This window comes from Platalea leucorodia (genome assembly GCF_965183815.1).
Source record: "Platalea leucorodia genome assembly, chromosome: 2".
Taxonomy (NCBI): Eukaryota; Metazoa; Chordata; class Aves; order Pelecaniformes; family Threskiornithidae; genus Platalea; species Platalea leucorodia.
In genome coordinates, this window is record NC_138824.1 from 65,892,380 (window position 1) to 65,915,051 (window position 22,672).

Here is a 22,672-nt window from a genome sequence, read left to right on the forward strand (position 1 = left end):
ATTTGCAGATGTATTTCTCAGTACATCAGACTGAGAAAATTTATTCCTGTATTTTACATGGAAGGTACTTTGTTCAGGATTCGCTCACACAGTGACTATGGTGATTAGAACTGCTGCTAAAGCTTACAAAGAGAATTTGCTGTTGCAGAGAGCCATCCTGCTGTTCCTGAATGGTAGTGGGTTTTAATTTTCAATTCATTGCATTTTATGTAAATATCAGATACATAGTTTCTCTTGATCCCTATTTGAGGTAGGGAAAAAGCATAGTTTCTTTCTCAGGATACAATTTGGCATCCCCTAGTTGTTAGTATAGGAGGGTTAATCTAAAATGCATTATTTCTTAAATTCCTTCAGTCAAAGCTTTCTATAGGAATCTTGTTTCTGTTAAGATATAACGAAACAGTGGCGATATTATTTGCTGTTAATAGTGCAGCTACAGTCCACTGCAAAACTGAAAGCGTGTTTTGTGGAATAGAGACAAGCAAAAATCGCTTCCTTATTCTGGTGCTTGAATTCACATTTCCAGTTGTATTTTCTGCTTCTGGTATGCGTGACTGTTGCAGAGGAGGACCAGAGAAAGAGCACTGAGTTGATGGACTGGTGTCTAGCCTTCCAACGTTGTTGCTTTTGAAATGTCAAATTTAAATGAAACAGGTATGTAAAGGGTGGATCCTTTTACTAATCTTTAATTAGTATTACTAATTAAATTATCAACATGTGGGTCTGAGTGTTCTGCTTCTCAGTAGTGCTCCTTGCTACTAGGGGTAATACCAAAAGGAGTGCAGCTTAGGAGGAATGAATGAAAGATTTAAGAAAGGTGAGGCTAGCCAGATTGAAAGTGTGGAGGGATTAATCAGTTCGAGTAACTTTTGATCTTTATGTGCATCCTCGTCTGTGTTGAGAGGGGAGGGGTGGATTTAGGAAACAACTGATTATTGTATGAGAGGGGCTGTCTGTTTTAAACTGCAGAACCAGGGAGCATTTTGTGTCAAATCATGGTGGTGCATATGTAGCCATGCCAGGACTATTTGTATAAGTTGCCAAGTTTAAAATAGGGCTTTTTAATCTGTATTTGATTACAGAGAAATAAGTGAGCAGGGCTGCTTTTGTTAGCAACTGCCAAGGCTTGATTTTCATCTCTTGACTGCCACTTCTTGTGGGCATGTTCAGTGTGCCAGAGATCACTCCTTCCTGGAGATCTGTTGAAAGATTTTGTGTTCAAAGTGGGCAGAGGGGTTGTCCCTTTCCCTGGCACTGTTCTTCCCTCTTCCTCCTGAGTGCTGTATGGGCTATTTTTGGTGTCTACAGTCAGCAGAGGGAAGAAAATGAAACTGAAGGAGAGGTCTCAGATACCCATCTTTCCATTCTCAACCCTATGAAAATTTCCAAGGAAAACAACGTCATTTTGGGGAATTCCTTTGTCAGTCTGTGTCCGGGAGTGAGGATAGGGAGATGGCAAAAAGGATGGACAAACTGAAAAGAAAAAGAGGGGATGGGTTTGGGATATGGGCTTGAGTCTGTTCTGCTTAAAGACTGCGCAGGTAGTTGTGAGCAGTGCTGGTTCTGGTTTTCAACGTACGAATGGGGGTGAAAGCACCTCCTGTCTTGTAGGTACATTGCAACACTAAAAAGTTTCTGACACGATTTGGGTGTTGCAGTAGCGGGGTGTGGAGCCAGCGCTGCCCATCTGTGGCCATGGATCCCCAGGAGTTAGCAGGCTCTCTCCAAGGGACAGGATCCCCTGGAGGATCCCTTGTGGAGGTTCTCGTTTTATTTGTAGGTGGGGGAAATGTGGAAAGAGGATGACTGGAGTCCTGGCAGAGGTCTTCTGTGTGTGCTTGTAATTGAGGGGAGTGTCCTTAAAATCTGGCTGTCTCAGCCTTATTTGCAATGAAGGTGGACTCCCTTCAGCTGCTGGAGTCAGGCACAGCACTTGGGAGTTGCATCTCGGGGACCGAATGGTGCAGTGGCTGAATCGCCATCATTTGCTACATCTCTGGTGTTAAGAACATGCCAAAGCTTTATCTGAAAGGAGGAAAGCAAGGCAAGTCAGTACCATGCTTGTTTGCCTAAGAGACAGGTATGATGTGATCTTCTCAGAGCTATAGTACTGCAGCGGGAAGGGATCTGCTACTAGGTAATAGTTTTGCATCCTGCAAAGCTGATATTGGTTGCCACGGAACCCTTCTGGAGGGTTGTGAACAATTCTTATGAAACAAATAATTGGCTGGATCTTTTTAGAAAGCAGAGCTACTTCGTCGTGACTTTGGGATATTTCCTCTTTCCTTTGGAAAAGCTATTGCCTTAGTTTTCTTTTTTTTGTTTTAATTTTGTTTTCCAGAAAATTGATACACCGTGTAATACATGGTTGTAGACAGATTGTTATTAGCCTGAGATTCAGCAGGTATGTCAACATAACTAAATTTTACCCTATTCTGTATTCATTTTTAAAGTCAATATACTGAATTTAGTACACAATTTAGTTTGTATGTGTTCATTTGTTGTAAGGCCGTGGTATCTATGTTGGAAATTTTTCTTTTCTTTCTAGAATTGTGAGGGGGGCTTGAGGACTTCTCGCCAGACCAGGGAATTCCTTCAGAATTCCAGGAAAACTTAGGTTGGAAGGGACCCCTGGAGGCTGCCTAGTCCAGCCTAGTCCAGCCTCTTGCTCTAAGCAGGTTTCTTGGAAACTTGTCCATCTGAGTTTTGTATATCTCTGAGGGTGGAGATTGCTCAGCCTTGCTGGGCAGCCTGTTCCAGTGCTTGGCTCTTCTCATGGTGAATTTTTTGCCTTGCATTCAGCTGGAATTTCCCGTGCTGCAGCGTCTGACTGTTGCCTCTCATCCCTTTGCTGTGCAAAGTTTCAGTAAAGGCATTCACTCCTTTCTAATAAGTGTTAGTGTCCTTTAAAAACTAAAATAAATGCTCTGGACTTCTATAAAGCACCTCAGTGGTGTCATTGAAGCCTGGTACTTACTGGGACCTAGGGCCACATTTTTAAAAGTAAATCCCCATCTTAACACCACTGATGGGACTTTTTTTGTCATTTGGCTTTTTGTTTGTTTATTTTAACCTGCCTGCAGTCTCAAAGGAGCAGACTATCCAGTGAGGTCAAATGAGACACCCACCACCAGGGAAGTTCAAGGCCAAAGTCTGGTCTTTAGCCTCTTCACTGCACATGATGTATGAGAGATTCTGCCTCTCATCATTACCGTGTTACCCTGAAATGAAGGGAGCCTTATATGTTTGTTTCCTCAAATGCTTTTATAGGTGCTGTTTCTCAGGCACTTCTCTAAGTATCAAATATTCAGATTTTTTTTACATTTACATGGCTTTTCTCTTCAAAATGCAGCCCTACTGCATTTATGTTTTGTGCAGAAGACCCAAAGTCTTTGAAAATAGAAGAGCAGTCATTCATGGTGCTTTTTAAAGACCCTGGCTTTTAGAAACCTTTGTTTCACACAGCCTGTGGAATTGTAGCAAAGAAAGTTCAGCTTCACTGTACTTAGTCTCATTTTCTGTTTTTATGCTTGGTTAGGTGAGAGAAATTGTGAAGGCCATCTAAATCAAAGTAAGTGATGTATCTATTCACTTCTCAGTTTGAACGTGACAGGATTTTGTTGGTTTTAAATTCTAAGCAAGGATTTTGTGTTTCACTTGAGACAACTTATGGACCATGGCTTCTTTTAACAAACAGCAAGTTGTAACTTTTTTAATATTCGTATACTTTGTACTTGGCATACAGAAAATAGGGATTTTGTTGTTGTTGTTCTAGGAAGCTTAAGTAATTACCCTGTATGCCCAAAAGGGCAGATTTTTAAGAGAAAGCTGTCAATCTTTGGACTTAAAGTCTAGCAAAACAACCTCTCAAAATAGAGGTAACATCCAGTTAGACTGTTGCAGTTACAGAAACAGAATCTACTGGGTTTTTTTGCAGACGAGACGTTGAAATTATATCTTCATTGATGTGTTTTGCGCAGTCAGTTTCCATCAAAAATAACTCCTTGTTATGGGGCCAGAGCTTTATTTAGCAGAACTTGATTAGACATTACAGCTATGTGCCAAATTCTCAGGTTGGATAATGAACGGATGCTTCATTTAAGACCTAAAAGAGGTGAAAATGGGGGTCTGTAAAGCAAAGGAGGGGAGGCTCCTGCCAAATCTCTAGCATGCTGCCTTGCAAAATGCTGGATGTGAGCAGCAGACCTGACTGTGTTGCATTAAAGAGCTCTTTAGCTGCCCGTGAGAGATACTGAACCATGTCCTGCATCTGCGTTACCTGAAGCAGTTAATATTAGCAGTGCTTTGGAGAGACATGTGACGGGTTTCATCTTTTTAATGGTATTGGGCAGTAAGCCACAGTGCTTCAAGAGCTGCTTTGTTAACAGCTCTACCATCTGTGTGGTAAGGTGGGGCAGCCACTTTGGTGATGAACTCGGCAACCTCTTCTTTGTAAATCATCTGAAGTCAGAGTCCCGGACCTGGGAAGTTTACAAACAGCTGCAAGTAAATGTGCCTTAGCTGAAAACCACTACTTGGCTCCATATGAGCCACTTAGTGAACACTGAGCTCTTCCTGCTCTCTCACGCCCATGAAGTGCTTCACATTCCCTTTCAAAACATTAGTTTATAGATGTACAGTTCTATGGAAAAGTGTGCTTGTGTCAGAGTACCATAAAATATTTTGTTCATTAGAAGCAATTCTAGCCATCCTCCGTATTGTTGAAATGATAAAATTCAAGAAAGACTTTTTACCAGGGCCTGCAGGGACAGGACAAGTAGCACTGGTTTTAAAGTGAAAGAGGGTAGGTTTAGATTTGACACAAGGAAGAATTTTTTTTTACGATGAGGGTGGTGAGGCACTGTAACAGGTTGCCCAGAGAAGTGGTGGATGCCCCATCCCTGCAGGTGTTCAAGGTCAGGTTGGACAGAGCTTTGAGCAACCTGATCCAGTGAAAGATGTCCCTGCCCATGGCATTGGGGGTTGGACTAGATGATCTTTTGAAGGTCCCTTTCAACCCAAACCCTTCTGTCACAACCTCACAATTGTTAGCACTGCAGCCTAATGCTGTGATTAACATCAAGTCCTGTTCCCAGTGTTTCAAGCAGCGTGCTGTGCAGGCTTGTGCTGTAGCTGTCCATATTGGTAATTCTCCATGAGTAAAGGAAGTATAATTTCTCTCAGAATTCTATTCATCTCTTCTTTCAGAATAGATGTGTACAATAAGCAATTAGATTTTACCGCTTTGCTGTTTTATAAAAGTGATTTTAATTTTCAGATCAAGAGTAAAATCACGTGTTGTTTAAAAACTTATCTTGCTTCCAAAATATCACCCAAAAACAGCATTCCGTTTAGTAGAATTGCCAAGTACTCATGCAGCTGGTCCTGTGCGTGTTGACTTTTCAGTTAAAGCTTTGGGACACGCTTTGAGATATGTATTTTTCTGCAGAGGGAGAGTTGAAAGCAGGTAGTTTCAATGGAGAAGAATCTTTGGTTTGGTTGCCTGAAAAGATGTCCACTTTAACATATGTGTTTAAGCCGTGTGACTGCATCATAAGTTCTTAAGTCATGCTGAAGATGAGTTGTGTAATTTGCTTGCAGTTCTTCTGTTCAGAGTTGATCTTACCATTTCCCATATTTGTATGACTTCCCCTTCTTTGCAAGGCTTTAGTACTTAAAAAGCAAAATTCTTATAATCATTTTCTCACGGCATTAAATCTTATTAAATGCACTTGGCAAAATCTAACATTTTTCTTATTCCATGGAGGCTTGCTTGCTAAAGTACTAAGTGAGACACATCTGGGTCACTTCTTATCACTTGAGTGCTGGCTAGGGCAACATTCTCTGCTGCTCAGGCTGTATCTAATATTTCTCCATTAAAAAAAAAAATGCTTTTTACAAAATCTGCTGCTTGTAGGTGACTAAATACTTCTAATACTTTAGAAATATTTTTGTACTATACACTCAGCATGATTTGCAATATTAATGAGTTAATGATGCTGCAGTTTTGGCAATATTTGTTAACTCTCATTTGGGGGCGTGGTTCCTAGCAGTCTGAAACTATCCTGCAAGAACAGAGAAGAGTTTACCAGCAGGCAAATAAAATTTCTTTGGCTTTCTTCAGGACATCCAGGAAAGAGGATGAGAGGAATATTATTGTTGCAATAGTGAGAGCATGCCATATGCACCAGGTGAATTTTTGCTTTTAGGTGGTAAGTCCGTGGGATGTTGTTGCTGCTCTTTAAGTCCTCTCTGCAGCTGACAAAAAGTTAGGCTATAATATGGCTCTGTGGCATGATTCAGAGTTCCCCTTCCTTCTCAGTTTGGGAAGGGAGTAATTATCGTGACTTGAAATAGCATGAAGAACGTCTCTTTCTCACCAAAACAGATTAGGTGTGTTTAAATGCTGTATGGAGCAAAAGCAGGGCAAAGCAGTGTAGATGCTATAACTGGTAACACTTTCAGATTTCTTGCAACAATTGCAACATCTCTCCCCTCCCCCCCCCCCCCGCCTCCCTTTTCTTTTTGCATAGTTCCTAATATGATTTGTCTTGTTTTAGATTTTCTTCAAGTATGAAGAAATATTAGGTCTTGTGTTGATCCCTAGATTGCCTTCCTAATTATTACATCGTTTTCTTTTAGTTACAGATCAGCTAGTATTTGATTACTCTTGTAAGCCATATCCAAACTTAATGCTGATCCCTGAGAAGCTGTGGGACTATAGAGTGCGTGTGTCAGGAAGGTGTGACTGATGAAGCAGAAGAGGAGGATGATGTAGTTTTTAGCATTCATAGTATCCTGTGAGTACATCTACTGTACAGGGGAGCGAGAGGATCTTATTTCCTCTGACGTTTGTGCTTTGAGGTAATATTATTTAGGCAAACGAAGACTGAGAACTTTACTGCCTTTTGCAAAAGTGGAGGTGGAAGAAGGAAGAGAACAAAGACAAATACATTCTTTGACGTGCATAATAAATGGACAAATCCAAAAATGCTAGAGCAGAGTTTGAAAGAAACAAAAATCTTGGTTGGCTGCCGATGTATGCTTTTAAGCAGGTATTGCATAATTTGGGTCAAGAAAATGGGGACTGTTACACCTTTTGTTTTCTTGTGCCAGCCCAGCAGCGCTGCATTTGCTGTACACATCAGAAGCTTTTCTTAAAAGAAGGATCAGTGATTAATCTGCCTACATGGAACCAAACCATCATCCTCATAGTTTTGTAGATAGTCCTGTGCCAAAGCTCCAAGCCTGTGATCTCAAAGAAGAAACAGATGGACTTTTTTTTTTTACTTTAATTGTGATTACAGGAAGCAGGAATTACTCAGGTAAAGCAGGTGGTTCAGGAGGTAGCTATATAATACAATTTTATTTTTTTTTTTCTGTTATTTCACACATGACAAGTTCCCATCCCTTGTATTTAAATACTGGAATTGCATCATTTTAGGATTAATTTATGTCTTTTCTAAGTAGCTGTGGTGTTCTTCAGGTATGATTAAATGAGCAGAGTTATCAAGTTTCCTTTCAATGGAATAATTTAAATATTACCAAAACATGGATTATGAAAAATGCTGCAGAAATATCATGAACTCTGTGAAAGATCTGAATGGTCAGGGCTTCTGATGCATGAATCATTGAAAACACCACTCAAACAGTAAGTGCCTCTGTCCACTGTGCATGGGCTTATAATAGAGAGAACATCACTCCTAAGGTTTTAGATTTTCTTTGGCAGTACTGCTTCCAAGTCTTGACTCAGCTAGATCCTTACTTAACGTTGAAAATGTATGGGATTCCAGCCTAGCCTATTGTAGCAATGGGCTACGCAGACATGCTATTCTATGCATATTGTGGCAGTAGCCTGTGCAGTCCTAGAAAATGAACTGATGCTAGTAATGCCACAGAAGAAGAACTTATAGAAAGCATGATTCACTGAAAAAGTATCTCAGCTTGAGCATCTCTTTTCTGCACTAGAGCTCTTGAAAGGAAACTGTCTTTTCTGGCTAGGAGAGGAAATGGGAGAAGTAGCTTCACTGTAGGCTGTTAAGCTTTTACAAGGGAAATTCTTATGTACCTGTATCATTTAAAATGGTCGTTTTGTTTTTGTGGTTTTTTTTTTTTTTTTGGACACCCAGTGCTGTACAAAGCTGTTTGGAGCACTAGGTTGCTTTATTTCTATTTGTGCTAGCAATTGGGATGCTGGTGGAGGTGAAGAATTCATATTTCCTGCTTGCTTGAGATATTTTAGCTCACCAGAAACAGACAAGTTGCGAGAGCACTGTTTTACCAGGGTGATAATTTCCTTCCTAACTACACTTTAGCAGAGAGCTGCCTTTTGCATGAAAATTCCAGAGGTTTAATCATTTGCTTTTCCTGGCCCCTTGTTTTGATTACAGTGTAATCAAATAAAATAGAAATTAACTCTTCTTGAAGATATTTCGAACTGGTGAAGTTTTAATGTTTAGCTTATGAACGCTTGCATGAACTCCTGTCATCAGCCCGGTGTGGCTACAAATAGCACATGGACCCAAGGAGTTCGGTCTGCAGCTGTGGTACCTGAGCGCACCTAGCAGTAGAGCTTGCAGGCATCGCCACTATTCAGCGGTGATTTTTAAAACTCAGTTTTAAAGCTGGAGAGCTCTCTTGGAGTCTTGACTAGCTCATTAGTTTCATGTGGGTTGACGCGGAAGAGGGCTGTCTTCACCAGATCTGCTGCTCTGGCTCTTCCTCCTTTGGGGGCTACATAAAGGAGCTGACTGTTAGCGATGGTGGTCGGGGGGCGAAGATGAAGAGGGAAGAATGAGGAAATGAAAGGTTTGCCTTGGGGCTGAGAGAGATGAAGGGACTGCTCTGAAAGTCATTATCTTGCATTTATAATTACCAGATGGGAGGCTGCTTTAATGAAGAGATTTTTCAAATGAAGACCCCCTTCATAAACTGCATTCAACTCTTTGAGTGGGTAGGCTGTTCCAGAGGAGAAGCAAAACAAAACTGGTTGAGAGAAAGACATTATTTCTCCAGTTTAAGGCATGAATTTCATAGAGAAGCCATAGACATGTTTTCAGGAAAATCTTGCTGACTCAGCAAGAAAGAGGAGGAGGAAAAATTATTTGTAGTTTGCTTTATGGTGTGCTACTGGGATCTGTGCTGAAAGGCATAATTGTGTCCATATGTGTACAAACAGGTTGGCTTTCAAGTTGCTATAAAGTAATGGCCATAGAATTTCGTGCAGAGCTACTCAAAGAAGGGTGTAATTCCAGCTGGCTTGGTGGGAATTGGATTAAACCCATTACAAGAGGTTCATGAGTTGTGTCTGGAGATTTCCTTCCGCGTCATGTAGGTACGGTCTGTTCAGACTCCCGTCCAGCGTTGTCTTCTGTGAAAATGGTTTTGCTTCAGCATGCGAGGCAAACTCTGAATGATGATGAGTTTTGGTTTGATTGGAAAAGAAATAGGAGCCTTTTACCAATAAATGAAAATCTTGACTTGAGTGACATTGATCGTTTTCTCAGATCCAGGTTTCTTCGGGGCTTACTGGCACCAGGTAATTCAAGCACAAGTTATCTTTGTGCCCTTGTGCTTAAATCTGTCATCCTGCTTCATCTGAAATGCAGTCAGGTGCCTTGGATGGGACAGGGTCAGGCCCCTCTAAGCCTTCTTCCTCCATCATAGAGACAGGACTATCAAAGCAAGATTTAAAACTGAGTAAGAAGATTATATGGTTCACATTCTTAAAGAGAAAGACTTTTTTTAATGAGAACCACATCTTTAACTGATTCCTTTATGTTAGCAAGATGACACTTCTGTCCTCTCTTACACTCATAATTTAAGTACTAGATAATGTGGATTTTAAAGAACCTCCAGTTGTTGGTTTAGAAAAAAAATCTTTGTGCATTCCCAGCTATTATGTCTGTTCAGTTTTAAAAAATAATGATAAAAAAGCAGTAATAACTTTACAGAACCTTATTTTACTGTTTATTAGCACCCACAGTACCAGATGCATTATAAATCCCAGAGGCTTTATTTTAAGCAGACTACTCTGGAAAACTCTTTAAATGAGCTCTTCAGGAAAGACTGGATATTCTAGCATGTTTTGGTGCGAGCATCTCTTTTCAGCCATGGATTTTAGATACAGTAAAACAGACGAACTCTTAGGTCTCTGTTTTGAAAATACTATGTAAAGCAGTCAAGGTAGAACAGGGAAGATCATGGGCTGTGTAAATCTTAATCCAAGTGGAAGTAGAGTTCGAGTCTATACAAATTCCCTAGAAAACGGTGAATAGATTTTCAGTAATTCTATATTTTAATGTGCACTTAATTAGCTTTACTAAAATGGAAATTGTCCCTAAAGACTGCAGCAGGTGGCAGGTTCTCTATTTAAAGAATATTTCCAAGAAATTATTTTCCCCGAAGTCCGTGAGTGCAAGGAGCGTGTGCCCTTGCAGTCTGTTCAGCATGTGTGCCTTTTGTTACCTTATCCTGTTAAGGAAATAGCATGTTCAAGTAATGATGGACAAACTTAAAGTGAAATCAGATTCAGTCCCAGACAAACTGTGATGACCTCTCTTTTCTAGAGGGATGCTAAATATAAAGGAAATGATGCAGAGCGATGAGTTTTTACAGCTACATCTTCTCTGAAAGGAGACAGAGTATTGGAGAGGGATTTCTGGCTAAATCTGTGAGCACTGATAGCAGGTTCAGGTTTATCCTGTCAAGCTGCTGGATGCAAACTGTTCAGCAATTCCAACAGTTGCATTTTCTGACATTGTTTTGTAGTTGTAGCCTTGTTATGTCAGTTGTTTCAAATTATTGAAAATTAGCTCTGGTCTTAACACATCTTCTGTTTCCTGAAGAGTGTCATGAAACCAGAGCAGCAAGATGGGAAGGGGGCCGTGCCTTGGTGGAGGAGAGCGCAGCAGGAGGGGGTTCTGTTTCCATCTGCAGACAGGCACAGTGTGCTGCTCCTGCAGTTGCAAACACACTGGCTCTTAAATTTGAGTTAAAACTGAGTTTAAAACCAGGGGGAGGAAAATACTGTCTTTTCAGTGAAACAGTATTTGACTACAAGGTTGTGGGCTGCCCTGTGCTGATTGCAAAAGCCGCCGTTCCTATCAGAGGGAACACTGGGACAATCAAATCTAGATTTGCGTCTCTACCTGGCACAAGTCAGGACCACAATGGGATTGATCACACGGATACATGAGGAAATAGTGATCATTGTGTACCTGGGAAAAATGAAGTTTCCCTGACTTACGAACACCTTCCCTGCTTGAATGGTGTGTGTCACATATTTACTTACGTATGCAAAACACACCTATTTTATTACATGCTTATGTTGCAATAATGCAAATTATTTCTGCCTGTGACTGTAGGCAGGATGGCATATTACAAAGCGATTACATTCTTTTCCCTTTTCCTATCCCCCACCAAAAAATTAGGCATTGATCCTGTAATAGGTTATATTCAGGTAAATGGGTCTGCCTGCAAGCATTGGTTTGCAGAATCCGGGGTGTTTAGTTTCTTAAACGCTGCTGCAGGACGGCTCCTTATATTAAAAAGCACTGACAGCGAAAATAAAATCTAAAATCCTTTTTCCCTTGGGCAAGGTCCCCTCTTCTGGAAAAGACTTGGCCATCTGAGATTGGACTTTTGAAAGATCTGTGTTCAGTTTTCTGGTAAAAACATTAAGATGATGACATAACTGAAGGTCTGGGTGAAATATGACTTAACAGTTAAATGTATCCACTTATGGATTTGACAGCATGGTATGCAGAGGTCTTCTGATCAAGCAGCAGTTCACCGGATGCAGAAAAATAGCTCTGATCAGTGTCTGACCTTGAAAGTGGTCGGGGGTCTTCCTCTGCCAGACTGCCCGAAAGAGAACAGAGAAGTTCTGTTTCCCAGTATAAGTTGTTGCTTATCTGGAAGAAGTAACTGAAAGTGGGGTTTTTTGCTGTTCTGAAATAGTTGCGGTTCTCAGAATTTTGCACACATGAGAATCGCTTATAAAAGTGAGTGGCTCTCCCCTCAAGATCTGGCATTTGAAAGGTCTCGGTAATAGCAAGCCCTTTCCTTGAGGGCCAGAGCTCTACTTGTGTTTGATCAGCTGCTACTTCAAGGCAGATGACACTTACCCTTACATCACTTTTAGGTTTTTACTTTTCCTGTGCATGCTCACAGTTCTGAGTGTCAGATTTGAGTCTATCTTAATGGCATTTCAATGTACATGAAGCCCAAAATTTCTTTATACAGTGCCAGATTAAAAGAAATGTTCAAAACCAAATAATGAAAATGCTAGGTTATCCCTTCACTGGTTTTCAGTGAGGCTAAAAATGTAGAATAATTAATTTCTAGACATTGCAAAAGAGGAAATCTTTTTGTTTCCTTGTTAAAAAAATGAGATCATAGTTTAATGAATGAGGCAACTTTGTCATGCAGTCTTTATTGTGGTCAGCGAAACTTAGGTTTCTGCTTGACCTCTGGAAACACGTGGGAAATGCCTCTGCTCAAATGCTGTGGCAGAAAATGAAGACTCGGGAAAGCAGAATGTTTGTCATTAAGCTAAAGTGGAAGGGCTGAGATAAAAGACGAAGCAATGGTTTTCACAGTTGAGGTACGAATGTGTGTGTTCAATGTGAGGGTGTCCTTCCGAGCCTGTTCTACCTGCCTTATTGATTGCTGTTGCCTTGGGGTATTTGAACATTAGACAACAAGCTAGAGGGATCATAAGTTTCTCTTTTTCGTGTGGGTTGAGAAGGTTTTAATAAAAATTGAATCTGATATGTGAAAAACCCACTGTTCAACATCATTCCTGAGGAATATTAGCTCTACAGTGTTTGGTTCAGTGACATCCCCTACTGCTTCTGAGTGTCAGCAAATCCACATTACTTCACTCTTTTATCAATGTACTGTTCAAAGGAAAGTTTGCCCTTGGCAGACACTTGAAAGACTCCAAACATTTTAATGTATTTTTCAAAACTTGGATAGTTTTCTGGGTGTTTGTATTCTAGGGATGATTTTTTTTTTTTTAATGTCTGCTGTGAAATTTTCCATAAAATGACTTTGCAATGCAAATTTTTTTTTCCTCCACAGATGAAATCATGCATCAGGATATCATTCCCCTCTATGCTGCAGATATTCAGGACCAGTTAAAGAAACAATTTGCTTACCTGTCAGGTAAGACTATGGTGTTCCCTTCTACAGACATTGCTCAGGTGTATGGTTAGGCTTGTTGTGCTTTTATAGTTTTTGAGGTCTCGTATAGGAGAGATTAGTATTTTATGAGCAACTCGGTATACAGACTACCAAGACTTGTTATTCAAGGATTTATGAAAAGAAGATTTTTTTTTTTTATTTTTTTTTTTTAAGTATAATAGGAATTTTATATTATGGTTCATTTTCCAGTATCCAGGATAATGGGATGCAATTGAGGGTAGGATAAAAGAATAAATGGGGGAAAATAAATAAGGAAGTGCTGATGAGCCTGGTACAGGAACATGTAGGCTCCTGTAGTAAGTGCTAAGGGAGCTGTGGGTACTTACCCTCAGCTCCCCAGTGGCTGGAGCTGAGACAGGGCTCAAACACTGACCTGGGTCTCTCTGAGCTAACTTGAGCCCTTGCTGAGAGTTAGAGAGTGCAGTGTGGATGGGCTGGTGGTTGCTGTGGACTTGCAGTCCTTGGCCCATGGGCTACACTGCTGCTGGCTCTGCTCTCAGGTTCGATACTGAAGCCCAAGCTGACACCTTGGACTTGACCAAAGTAGCATCTGAGCAAGCACCACAGTATTACGTTCCCCCACAGCCTCATCGCAAGGGATCAGGCATCTCTAGCACCAAGTTCTGGACGGGGTTTTCGGCTTGGTGTCACCACCTGCCTTTTGCGAAGGAACCTGCTTTTAGGCATAAAGCCATCTCTAAAAGTGGCACAGCCATGTTCACACAGCGCAGAGTGTCTTTGATGCCCCTGGTTAACCTGTGGTTGGTAGGTGATGGGGGCCTGTGTTCATGTGCCATCCAGGTGTTGGTTGCTGGGCTTGGTCCATCCCGATGCTGGAACCACGGCTGGCTGCTAATGGGTAAAGGGAGATATAGTGCCTTTGTTCACGGATCAGGGGTTGCTAATGTGTAAAAGGAGATAGTCTTTGCCGACTGGTCAGGCTGTGTGACAGGTGTCTGATAAGTTTCTGAGTTTGTTTTCCTGTGCTCTTGCCTGTAAAGCTCTTGCAGGTGTGCAGCAGCGAACTTGCTGGAGTTACTGCTCTGCCTTGCCCTGCCCTCCCTCCAGTACATAGAGAGGGAGAGCATCAGTGGCTTTGTAGAGCTGCCCTGCTGCCTTCAGCATAAAGGAGATTTCCCTCTCTAGGCTGAAGCTGAGCTTTGTGACTGTTCCCTCTTCCTTTGAATCTCTCACTGCATCAGATCAAGAGACAGGGGGGAATGAAACAATGTACTGTTTTACTTAGCAAGAGCTCGTTGAATCTTGTTGTACTCATAATTAACCATTAGTTATGATTTATTCCTGCCACACAAGCTAAACTAAGTGTGGGTCTGCAGTAGTGACTGTGTTTTCTATGGGGTCGTGGTAGCACTTGGAGATAAGATTATTTTGTTTATGAAGTTGGCTGTTCATGCTCCATTTGGGATGATAGTGCTTAAGCTACAGTTCTTTTCCAGCAGTTTATTTTTTTGACTTTCCAAGCTCTCCCTTCTTATCCAAGGGCAGAAAATGGCTCATACTAGTGTTATGCAAGAATCAGCCTATCTAGGAAACTGTAAGTAGGGTTTACATTTTGCCCCTCTGAAGTGAGGGGGAAAACTGGTGACTACAGTAGATTAATAAAATCTCATGGAGTCCAACTGGAGATTGTTCACATCTTGAGATCGTTGAGTTTGTGCAGCCACAAGCGTCTTCAGCACTCATTACATCCACTGTGCAGTGGAGCTTAGTAAGAGCAGCCGCTCCTCATTCTATCTTCTTCTGTTTATTCACCCTTGTGTCTATTAGAAGTCTGTTTTGTTTGCCTGAAATAGTAGGACAGCTGCATTACTGTGGACTGTGCCTATATTCTCTGTTGTATTTTATTATTCTTCGGAAATTTGACTGTTAGACATTTTCATTTTGCTTTGGACTTCAGTTCTTTTATCCTAATATTCTCCTGTAGGACACTGGAGGTTAATTTTCTGTGCTGTACCAAATAGCGGTGTTATGGGTTTTGTGAACAAAGGAACACGGCTAATATTTTGATAATTTATGTACAATTTGTTTGCTCTTGCAGTTGGGTGGCTTTGCTGGAATGCTGACATTCACAGTGTGTGTGTGTGTGTGTGTGTGTGTGTGTGTGAAGGGGACTTTTTTACTTATTACTAAGTTGCCTTGGAAATAGAATATTAGGACATGGCATAAAACTCATTAAAATGAAACCTATAGATTATAAATACTTTTGATAGATAGCACCTTTGCAGGTATGGTGAATCCCTTAACATCTTACGTGCATTTCATTTTTTAGTTTTTGGCATTGTAACAGCAATGTGACATATACTTGAGAATTGCTTTAGTTTCTCTAATAGGATGTATCTAGGTCTCGTGGGACGCTTGCTTGAATAGTGAATGAAGCCTAGTCTGCTTCGACGGCTAAAGGCTGTAGCCCTTCCCGAACTCCTTTCTGTGTTTTGGTGTAAATCGGGGTCACTTCTTTCTCTTCATCTTTTTTCCTCTGCAGGTACAAAGTAATTCATGTCCCTAATTCTGTTAGATTATAATGGAAATGCTACAGGGACAGCCACGTTAGGCTTCAAATGAAGCAAAATAAAGCAAAAACTTAAATAAATGCTTCAGTTTGTTGGTAAATAGAGCAAAGTGCAATTAGATCAAGGTGCTAGCTACTCCTACAGATGCTGAAGGCTCTAGCTCTTGCTCAGCAGTGAGCATGCAGTTGTGTGTTCAGCTTAAAGCTAATGGAGGGGCAAGCTGTGGATGAGGTTTTTAATCAATCATTCACATAACAAGTTTATAAATCCCAAAGTTAATATTTCACCACAGGCCCCGCTGTTTACTTTTTCCCTTGGAGTTTTTTCTTTCTGTGGAACAAGGTCCTTATCTTTGCAAGAATTGTCGTTACTCTTTTTTGTTGTTGCTAGGCTGTATTAAACATCCTCTTTACATGGTTCACTGTTTCACCTGTTTTACTATTTTTCTTCCTTTAGTTAGTATGTGTGCAACCACTTTTTCTTCTGCATTGCAAAGCATCTTATGCCTTTTTTTTTTTTTTTTTTTAATTTATTTATCCTCACAAAGGACACTGGAAGGTCCATTTAAAAATCTCTGGAAAATTTATTCCTTACAGTCCTTCATTTACATTTTATATTTTCTTTCATAAGTATTTTCTTTTCTCTTTCCTTGATTGGAAAGTTGCCATGTGACTTTCATACCTGACTTTGCAACTGTCTAACATTGCTGTATGCAAGTATGTTAAAATAAATGTAGATGAACAAGAGCGTACAGACAGGTATGTGTGTTTATATGCATCTTAAATCATGCAAGCTATGTGATGTACAAATGAGACTCAGCCACCACAAGTACTGAACCAATTATTTCAGCTCACTTTCCTTTGAATGCCTCTGTGCATTGAACAACTTCAAACAAAATATTTCCATTAAAGGAAATACAAAAGCGAGTTCATGCTACTTGCATTTTTGCCTATCAATTCTTAGCTGTTTTTTCTGCAGTTGAAAAAGTTAGCATTGGTACTAGCTTTCAAAATGTTTATATCTTTGGCCCTTTAAATTATCATTCTAAATAATAAGCTTCTCCTCGCTCCCTGTAACTATTTCCTTGGCTGTGCTCTTGTTCTCCTCTGTGGACATGACCTGAAAATATCTCACTAGTTAAACTGTTCCCTTTGAAGTATCCACGCGTGCTAAGTCTGTTTGTAAAATTGTGTTTGAGAACTTCTGAGTGGATCCTGTAACACAAACATTGCATCAGTTATTTAAAAATATCAGCCTGATTTTTGTTGCTGATATAACGTGTTCAAAGTATATGTTGTGTATTGACAGCAGAAGAGGTATTACTTAGCAGTTTCTGTCTTGCACAGGTGTAGGCTTAACTGCTGGTTTATATTCACTGTGCTAAACCCACTGTCTGTAGAGATTAAAAAAAAAAAAGGTAGTAAAGAGAAAGGAAAAAAAAGAAATGAATCCTTGGCTAAGAGATCTCCAGTTCAAATACATTCAGGTACAAATGTAGTTATTGAAATCTGATTTCTAAGCCAGTATACGTGCTGTTGATCAGCCTGGGCAAAATGCAGATTGTGAAGTTGTACAAGTAAAATTTCTCTCTCATTTTGAGGAAAGAATATTTTAATTAATTCCTCTTGATTCTGTTTTTCTTTGCAAAGGATATGCAATGAAGCTTTTATCCACTACCTCACTGAAGTCTACACATAATTTCAAATACTCTGAGTGCTCCAGTTAAGTATATTATGCAAGTAGAAAGCAGAAATTCTTTATCAGAAACATACAAATGTAATAGCTGAACCACCACAACAGTAAAGCAAAATCTGTAGTTATCCTTCCTCTCATTCACACAAGGACCTCGCTTTTGACATGACTGCAAACAATATTACTTTTACTTAAGCTAGGTCTTTTGAACCAGAGTGGTAGATCCGAGCTGTTTAACAATGATAATGCTCTTGAATCTTGTGTGTGCATTTGATCAACATAGAGATCATATTTTTTTCTCGTAGTCCGAATACCATTTCATTTGCATTATATATTCGGGCTAGGAGACCTACCTCTTTGCTCCGTCATCATCTAATTGTATCCAACTACCTTGATTCCTTTTTGTGGGGTTGGGCAGAGTGCTTCTGAGAATACCTTTGCTTATGCAAACAGGAGCAGAATAACTAGGGAAACATTACAAAATAATAGAATCATAGAACCGTAGAATGCTTTGGGATGGAAGGGACCCTTAAAGGTCATCTAGTCCACCCCCCCCTGCAATTGGCAGGGACATCTACAACCAGATCAGGTTGCTCAGAGCCCTGTCCAGCCTGGCCTTGAATGTTTCCAGGGATGGGGCATCTACCACCTCTCTGGGCAACCTGTTCCAGTGTTTCACAACCCTCATTGTGAATTTTTTTTTTCTTGTGTTTAGTCTAAATCTACCCTCTTTTAGTTTAAAACCATTACCCCTTGTCCTGTTGCAGCAGTCCTTGCTAAAAAGACTATCCCCATCTTTCTTGTAGGCCCCCTTTAAGTACTGAAAGGCTGCAATAAGGTCTCCCTGGAGCCTTCTCTTCTCTAGGCTGAACAACCCCAGCTCTTTCAGCCTTTTCTCATAGCAGAGGTGCTCCATCTCTCTGATCGTTTTTGTGGTCCTCCTCTGGACCTGCTCCAACAGGTCCATGTCCTTCCTGTGCTGAATCTCCTGCTCTTTTTTCCTGGAAGCCTGAGCAGTCTCCTTTGCTGCCCCCTAATTTTGCTGGCTGTACCAAAAAACCGAGCATGGCTTTCACAGGGTTGGGGGTAATTACACTTTTCTCTGTGTGTGTGCATGTGCACACGTGTGTGTGTTTTTTAGCAGCTGCACAATTCATAGTTTTCATAATTTTCCCTGTTAATGCCGTTTTAAATTGAAAAGAATATTAATTATTTCTCATTTGAGATTGTTTTTAGATACCAAGTCAGCAATATGCCCCTTGATTAGAATTTGTGTAAACCCAGTGTTGCAGTTTCCTTGGCTTGGCACTTCTCTATCACCTTACCTGCTTAATAAAAAAAAAGAAAACAAACCCAAAAGAGATTGCAACTGTGATGGGAAGAGTTAGATGTAGCAGAATATAAAGAATAAATACTGAATTACCTAGATTTAAGGTAAACTTTACCAGTCCCATCTCACAGTAGCACAGCTAGTTTTTCAAGGATCATTTTTCCACTCCTTTCATACATGAGATCACGATGCTCTGAGTCCACATAATTTTAACGGCTGGTGCTATTATTTAAATAATTGTATACAAAAGTTAGGAACATGAAGTGCTCTTTCCTAAGCACGATTAAGTCATTTTGCTGCCTAACCTGTGGAGCTAATGCAATTCAACATGTTTTTAAAATGTGTATTTCTCCAAAACACAGGGCTGTCGCTGTTGTAAAAACTGGCCTTAGACCAAGGCACGTAGATCTATTTAGAAAAGCTCCACCTAACTGGAGGCTTACTAGAATTGTAGAGGTTTATCCACTGAAAAATTTCCATTTTAGAGAGGTAATTTGTGTTTTGTTTGATACTAAATCTGTTAAAGAAGTCTCAGTTGAATAGGTTGCCAAAGTCAGCTACAAATGAGTTAATAACAAAAGTTTCCTTTAGTGAAGGCTCACAGAAGTAGGGTGGAAGCAGATCTACTTCATTTAAAGTGGTGTTGTGCTTTTATTTTTATTAATTGCTGACATATGCTTCAGTGCTCTTTACTTCTATGGTGTTTCCATTTTTAGACTGAAAAGTAATAATCCTCTCACTTGGACAATGTTCCTTACAGCTGCATGTTACCAGAAAAGTCTCAAGTAATTCTTGGGAATCATTTCAGGTAAAATATGTGCGGACTGATGTGTTCTCTTCTGCTCTTTGCAGTAGGCAAAAACTAAAGCTGGCACTCAAGTGGCATTTGTTTAATATTTCAAAAAGAAATAATACTGAATGTTTCTCAGCATTTTCACAGAATCACAGAATGGTTTGGGTTGGAACAAACCTTTAAAGATCATGTAGTCCAGCCCCTCTGCTGTGGGTTAAGGACATCGTTCACTAGATCAGGTTGCTCAAAGCCCCATCCAACCTTACCTTTGCTTAGTCACAACAGTGTGTATATTTTTAACAAAAATGAGGGGGTTTAATATCCTTTCAGAAATTTAGATTAAAAAGAAAAAAAAGACTAAGATTAGACTAAGAAAATGCTCTCAGTCCTATCAAAGAGATACTTGGTTGTCTCAGGAACACATGAAACTATTAAATTCCAGTTGTATAGGTCAGTGCATCCCTGCTTAATCCTAGAAATAGTAGAGTGGGCTTGTGCGTGCCATTGTGAACAGAACTTGCCGAGCAAATAAGTTTAAGCTGTTCCACAGCTGTGGCAGAAATTTCAGGACTGTGAGCTAGAAGGGAAACAGAAAGAGAGAATATTCCAGTGGTTATGACTGAGGTAATTAGACTCGGTTGCTCTACCAACAGACCTGAATTTATTAAAATATTACAGCTAAATCACTACTTTTTTGGATGGTGATTAAAATTCCAGTCGCTCATTTTAGAAATTACTCTATACAAATTGAATTATTATCAGGAGTTGTAGCACTCATAGAGTTCATCTAAGTTTTTGTGTCCTTTTTTTGTAATTGGGTGTATATAATTCTGAGATGCTGGAAGGTTATTACGTGTATTGGTTTTAATAAGCCTTTTTAAATTTTTGCCTTAAACCTGTGTTTCAAGAAGGATGAGAGAAGTAAAATTGTTCATTTTGTCACTCAAATGCTTTCCCTCTCACTAAAACCAAAACCAACAACAAAACCCAAGCTAGCTTCCTAAACTTGCCCTTTTATCTCCTCCCTCTAAGTTCTGTGGCTTGATTTACTTCCGGGAGGAGGGAAAAAAATTACATTTTACACAGCTAATTTAGGAATAAACTGTGTAATGCTGCTTTTGCAGAGAGGTGAAGCAAGAAAAGTGATTCCAAATAAAGGAAAAAAAAAAAAATCATTCCTTGCTGCATCAGGTTCATTATAAAATAAAGGACACTTTAAAAAGTTAATCCACCTACTGCTTTTACTATTATTTAATACAAACACAATTTATATGTAGGACTCTTACTTTGTTATATTTCCCGTGCCCTTTTTGTAGCTTGCTGTAACAAACAATCATTAGTAAGTAGGGACTGCTTCGCTAGAGCGGCCTGTCTCTCATTCATAGAATCATAGAATCGTCAAGGTTGGAAAAGACCCTTAAGATCATCGAGTCCAACCGTTAACCTAACACTGCCAAGTCCATCTATACCATGTCCTCAAGCACCGCATCCATCCGTTCTTTAAATACCTCCAGGGATGGAGACTCAACCACATTCATGGCCATGTATTTAAACTTGCAATATAGAGAGCAACTTCCATAGGTCAAGAATGTTAAAGCTGAAATTTTGCAGGATTTATTATGTATAGCACTTCAGATCAGTCTGCCCTAAACTCTTTTCAGCAGCGAGGTCCTGATAAGGGAAAGCAGTTGAGCAGCATTTGAAGGTATATGTGTCCTTAAGTGTCCCAGCAGGAAAATACTGGAGAAAAAGATAATCAGTGAACAACGATTTTCTAACAGCACGTAGCAGGACAGTGTCATCTCCACCCAAGATAACCACAGATGACTGTACTAGAAATTGAAAATTAATAGGCAGTGTCAAGGCAGGATGGCTCTATTTGCCCTTGACAATCGGTTGGTGGTCTGGGAACTTCCTGAAGGTCATAGTCCGGGCTTCTGCTTTTAGGACATGTCCTGCAAGCCTGTTGTTGTTCTTCTTTTGTTTCGTATGTCCTATTTATAGAAATTAAGTAGAACAAAGCAAGTAACCAACGGGGATACAGCAAATAATGTATAATTGTACCTAAAAATAGATATTCTAGAGAGAGCAGAACACCTCATGAGCAACAGAAATAATCATTATCATGCTTGACAAATGTTTTTAATGAGAGAGAAAAATGCTTTGGTCCTGAGAGCCTGGGTAGAACAAAAAATAATACAACCAAAATTGGTCTTAACTTACATTTGTGTTGCGAACGTTTATATAGCTAAAATTAACTCCCTAGACTTAATGTTGCTGCATTTGGATGTGTCGTAACGGTTATGTTTGCAAATTTGTGATATTTGCATAATAGTTGGATTTTGTTGTTGTTGTTTAAATGCAGAGCACATTATTTTCTGATGTAGTTTGATTTCAAGAGCTACGCAGTGATAGCACCATGTTGCCTGTAAGCTGGTAGACTGAAGTCAGATTCACCACAAATTAACATAAGGATACTATTTGAGCTCTTCTAATTACATGTGGTTTTGGAGGGAAATGGTGGTTTCTTTTATCAAATGAATCTGAGCTCAGATATTTCTTTTCTTTTTCTGATGAGGTTAGATGTAAGGTTCTTGAAGTGGGTAATAACACACTATAATTTTCACAAATCACTGTCGCTGTCATGATCAGTGTCATTAATACAGTTTACAGCTGATTTCTGCGCAATTGTCAGACTTCAGGGCTGGAAAAAGTATGCTTATTATTTTGCCACAGTCATTTTTGCTTGTTTTTCTTCTCTTTTTGAACTGTCAAGCAAAGATAACTTTGCAGCAATGTGCCCCTGCCACCCCCCAACTGTTAACTTCATGCAGTTGCTAGGGCTCAACAAGTCCTTTGTCCAGCCTATCTGTATGAAAATATACTTTCATAAGACTTGAAACATTAATGTTGCCTTTAAATTACGTTTTGTGTATAAAAATGTGTGTGAAGCACATTAAAAAGTGTTACATTTGTGAATTCTACCCAGTGGTGTAAATGCCAGAAAAGATACAGATGATATCTAGCTCGTCGGCAGCCATGCTGCAGCATAGGTGTTAGGCTCTGCTGTACCTTTTGTAGGTAGTCTGAGAAGTTGGACAGGAAATCTCACTTGAA

At 39.9% G+C, this 22,672-nt stretch overlaps 1 protein-coding gene across 2 annotated transcripts in view; it reads left to right on the top strand.

Annotated features, from left to right (window-relative positions):
• Nucleotides 1-22,672, top strand: part of MCF2L (MCF.2 cell line derived transforming sequence like) — a 104,367-nt gene that overhangs the window by 20,684 nt on the left and 61,011 nt on the right. For both annotated transcript variants that reach the window (XM_082304984.1, XM_082304985.1), the window contains exon 2: nucleotides 13,087-13,170. In XM_082304984.1, the coding sequence (XP_082161110.1) occupies nucleotides 13,087-13,170 (84 nt within the window). The remainder of the gene's footprint in view (nucleotides 1-13,086; nucleotides 13,171-22,672) is intronic.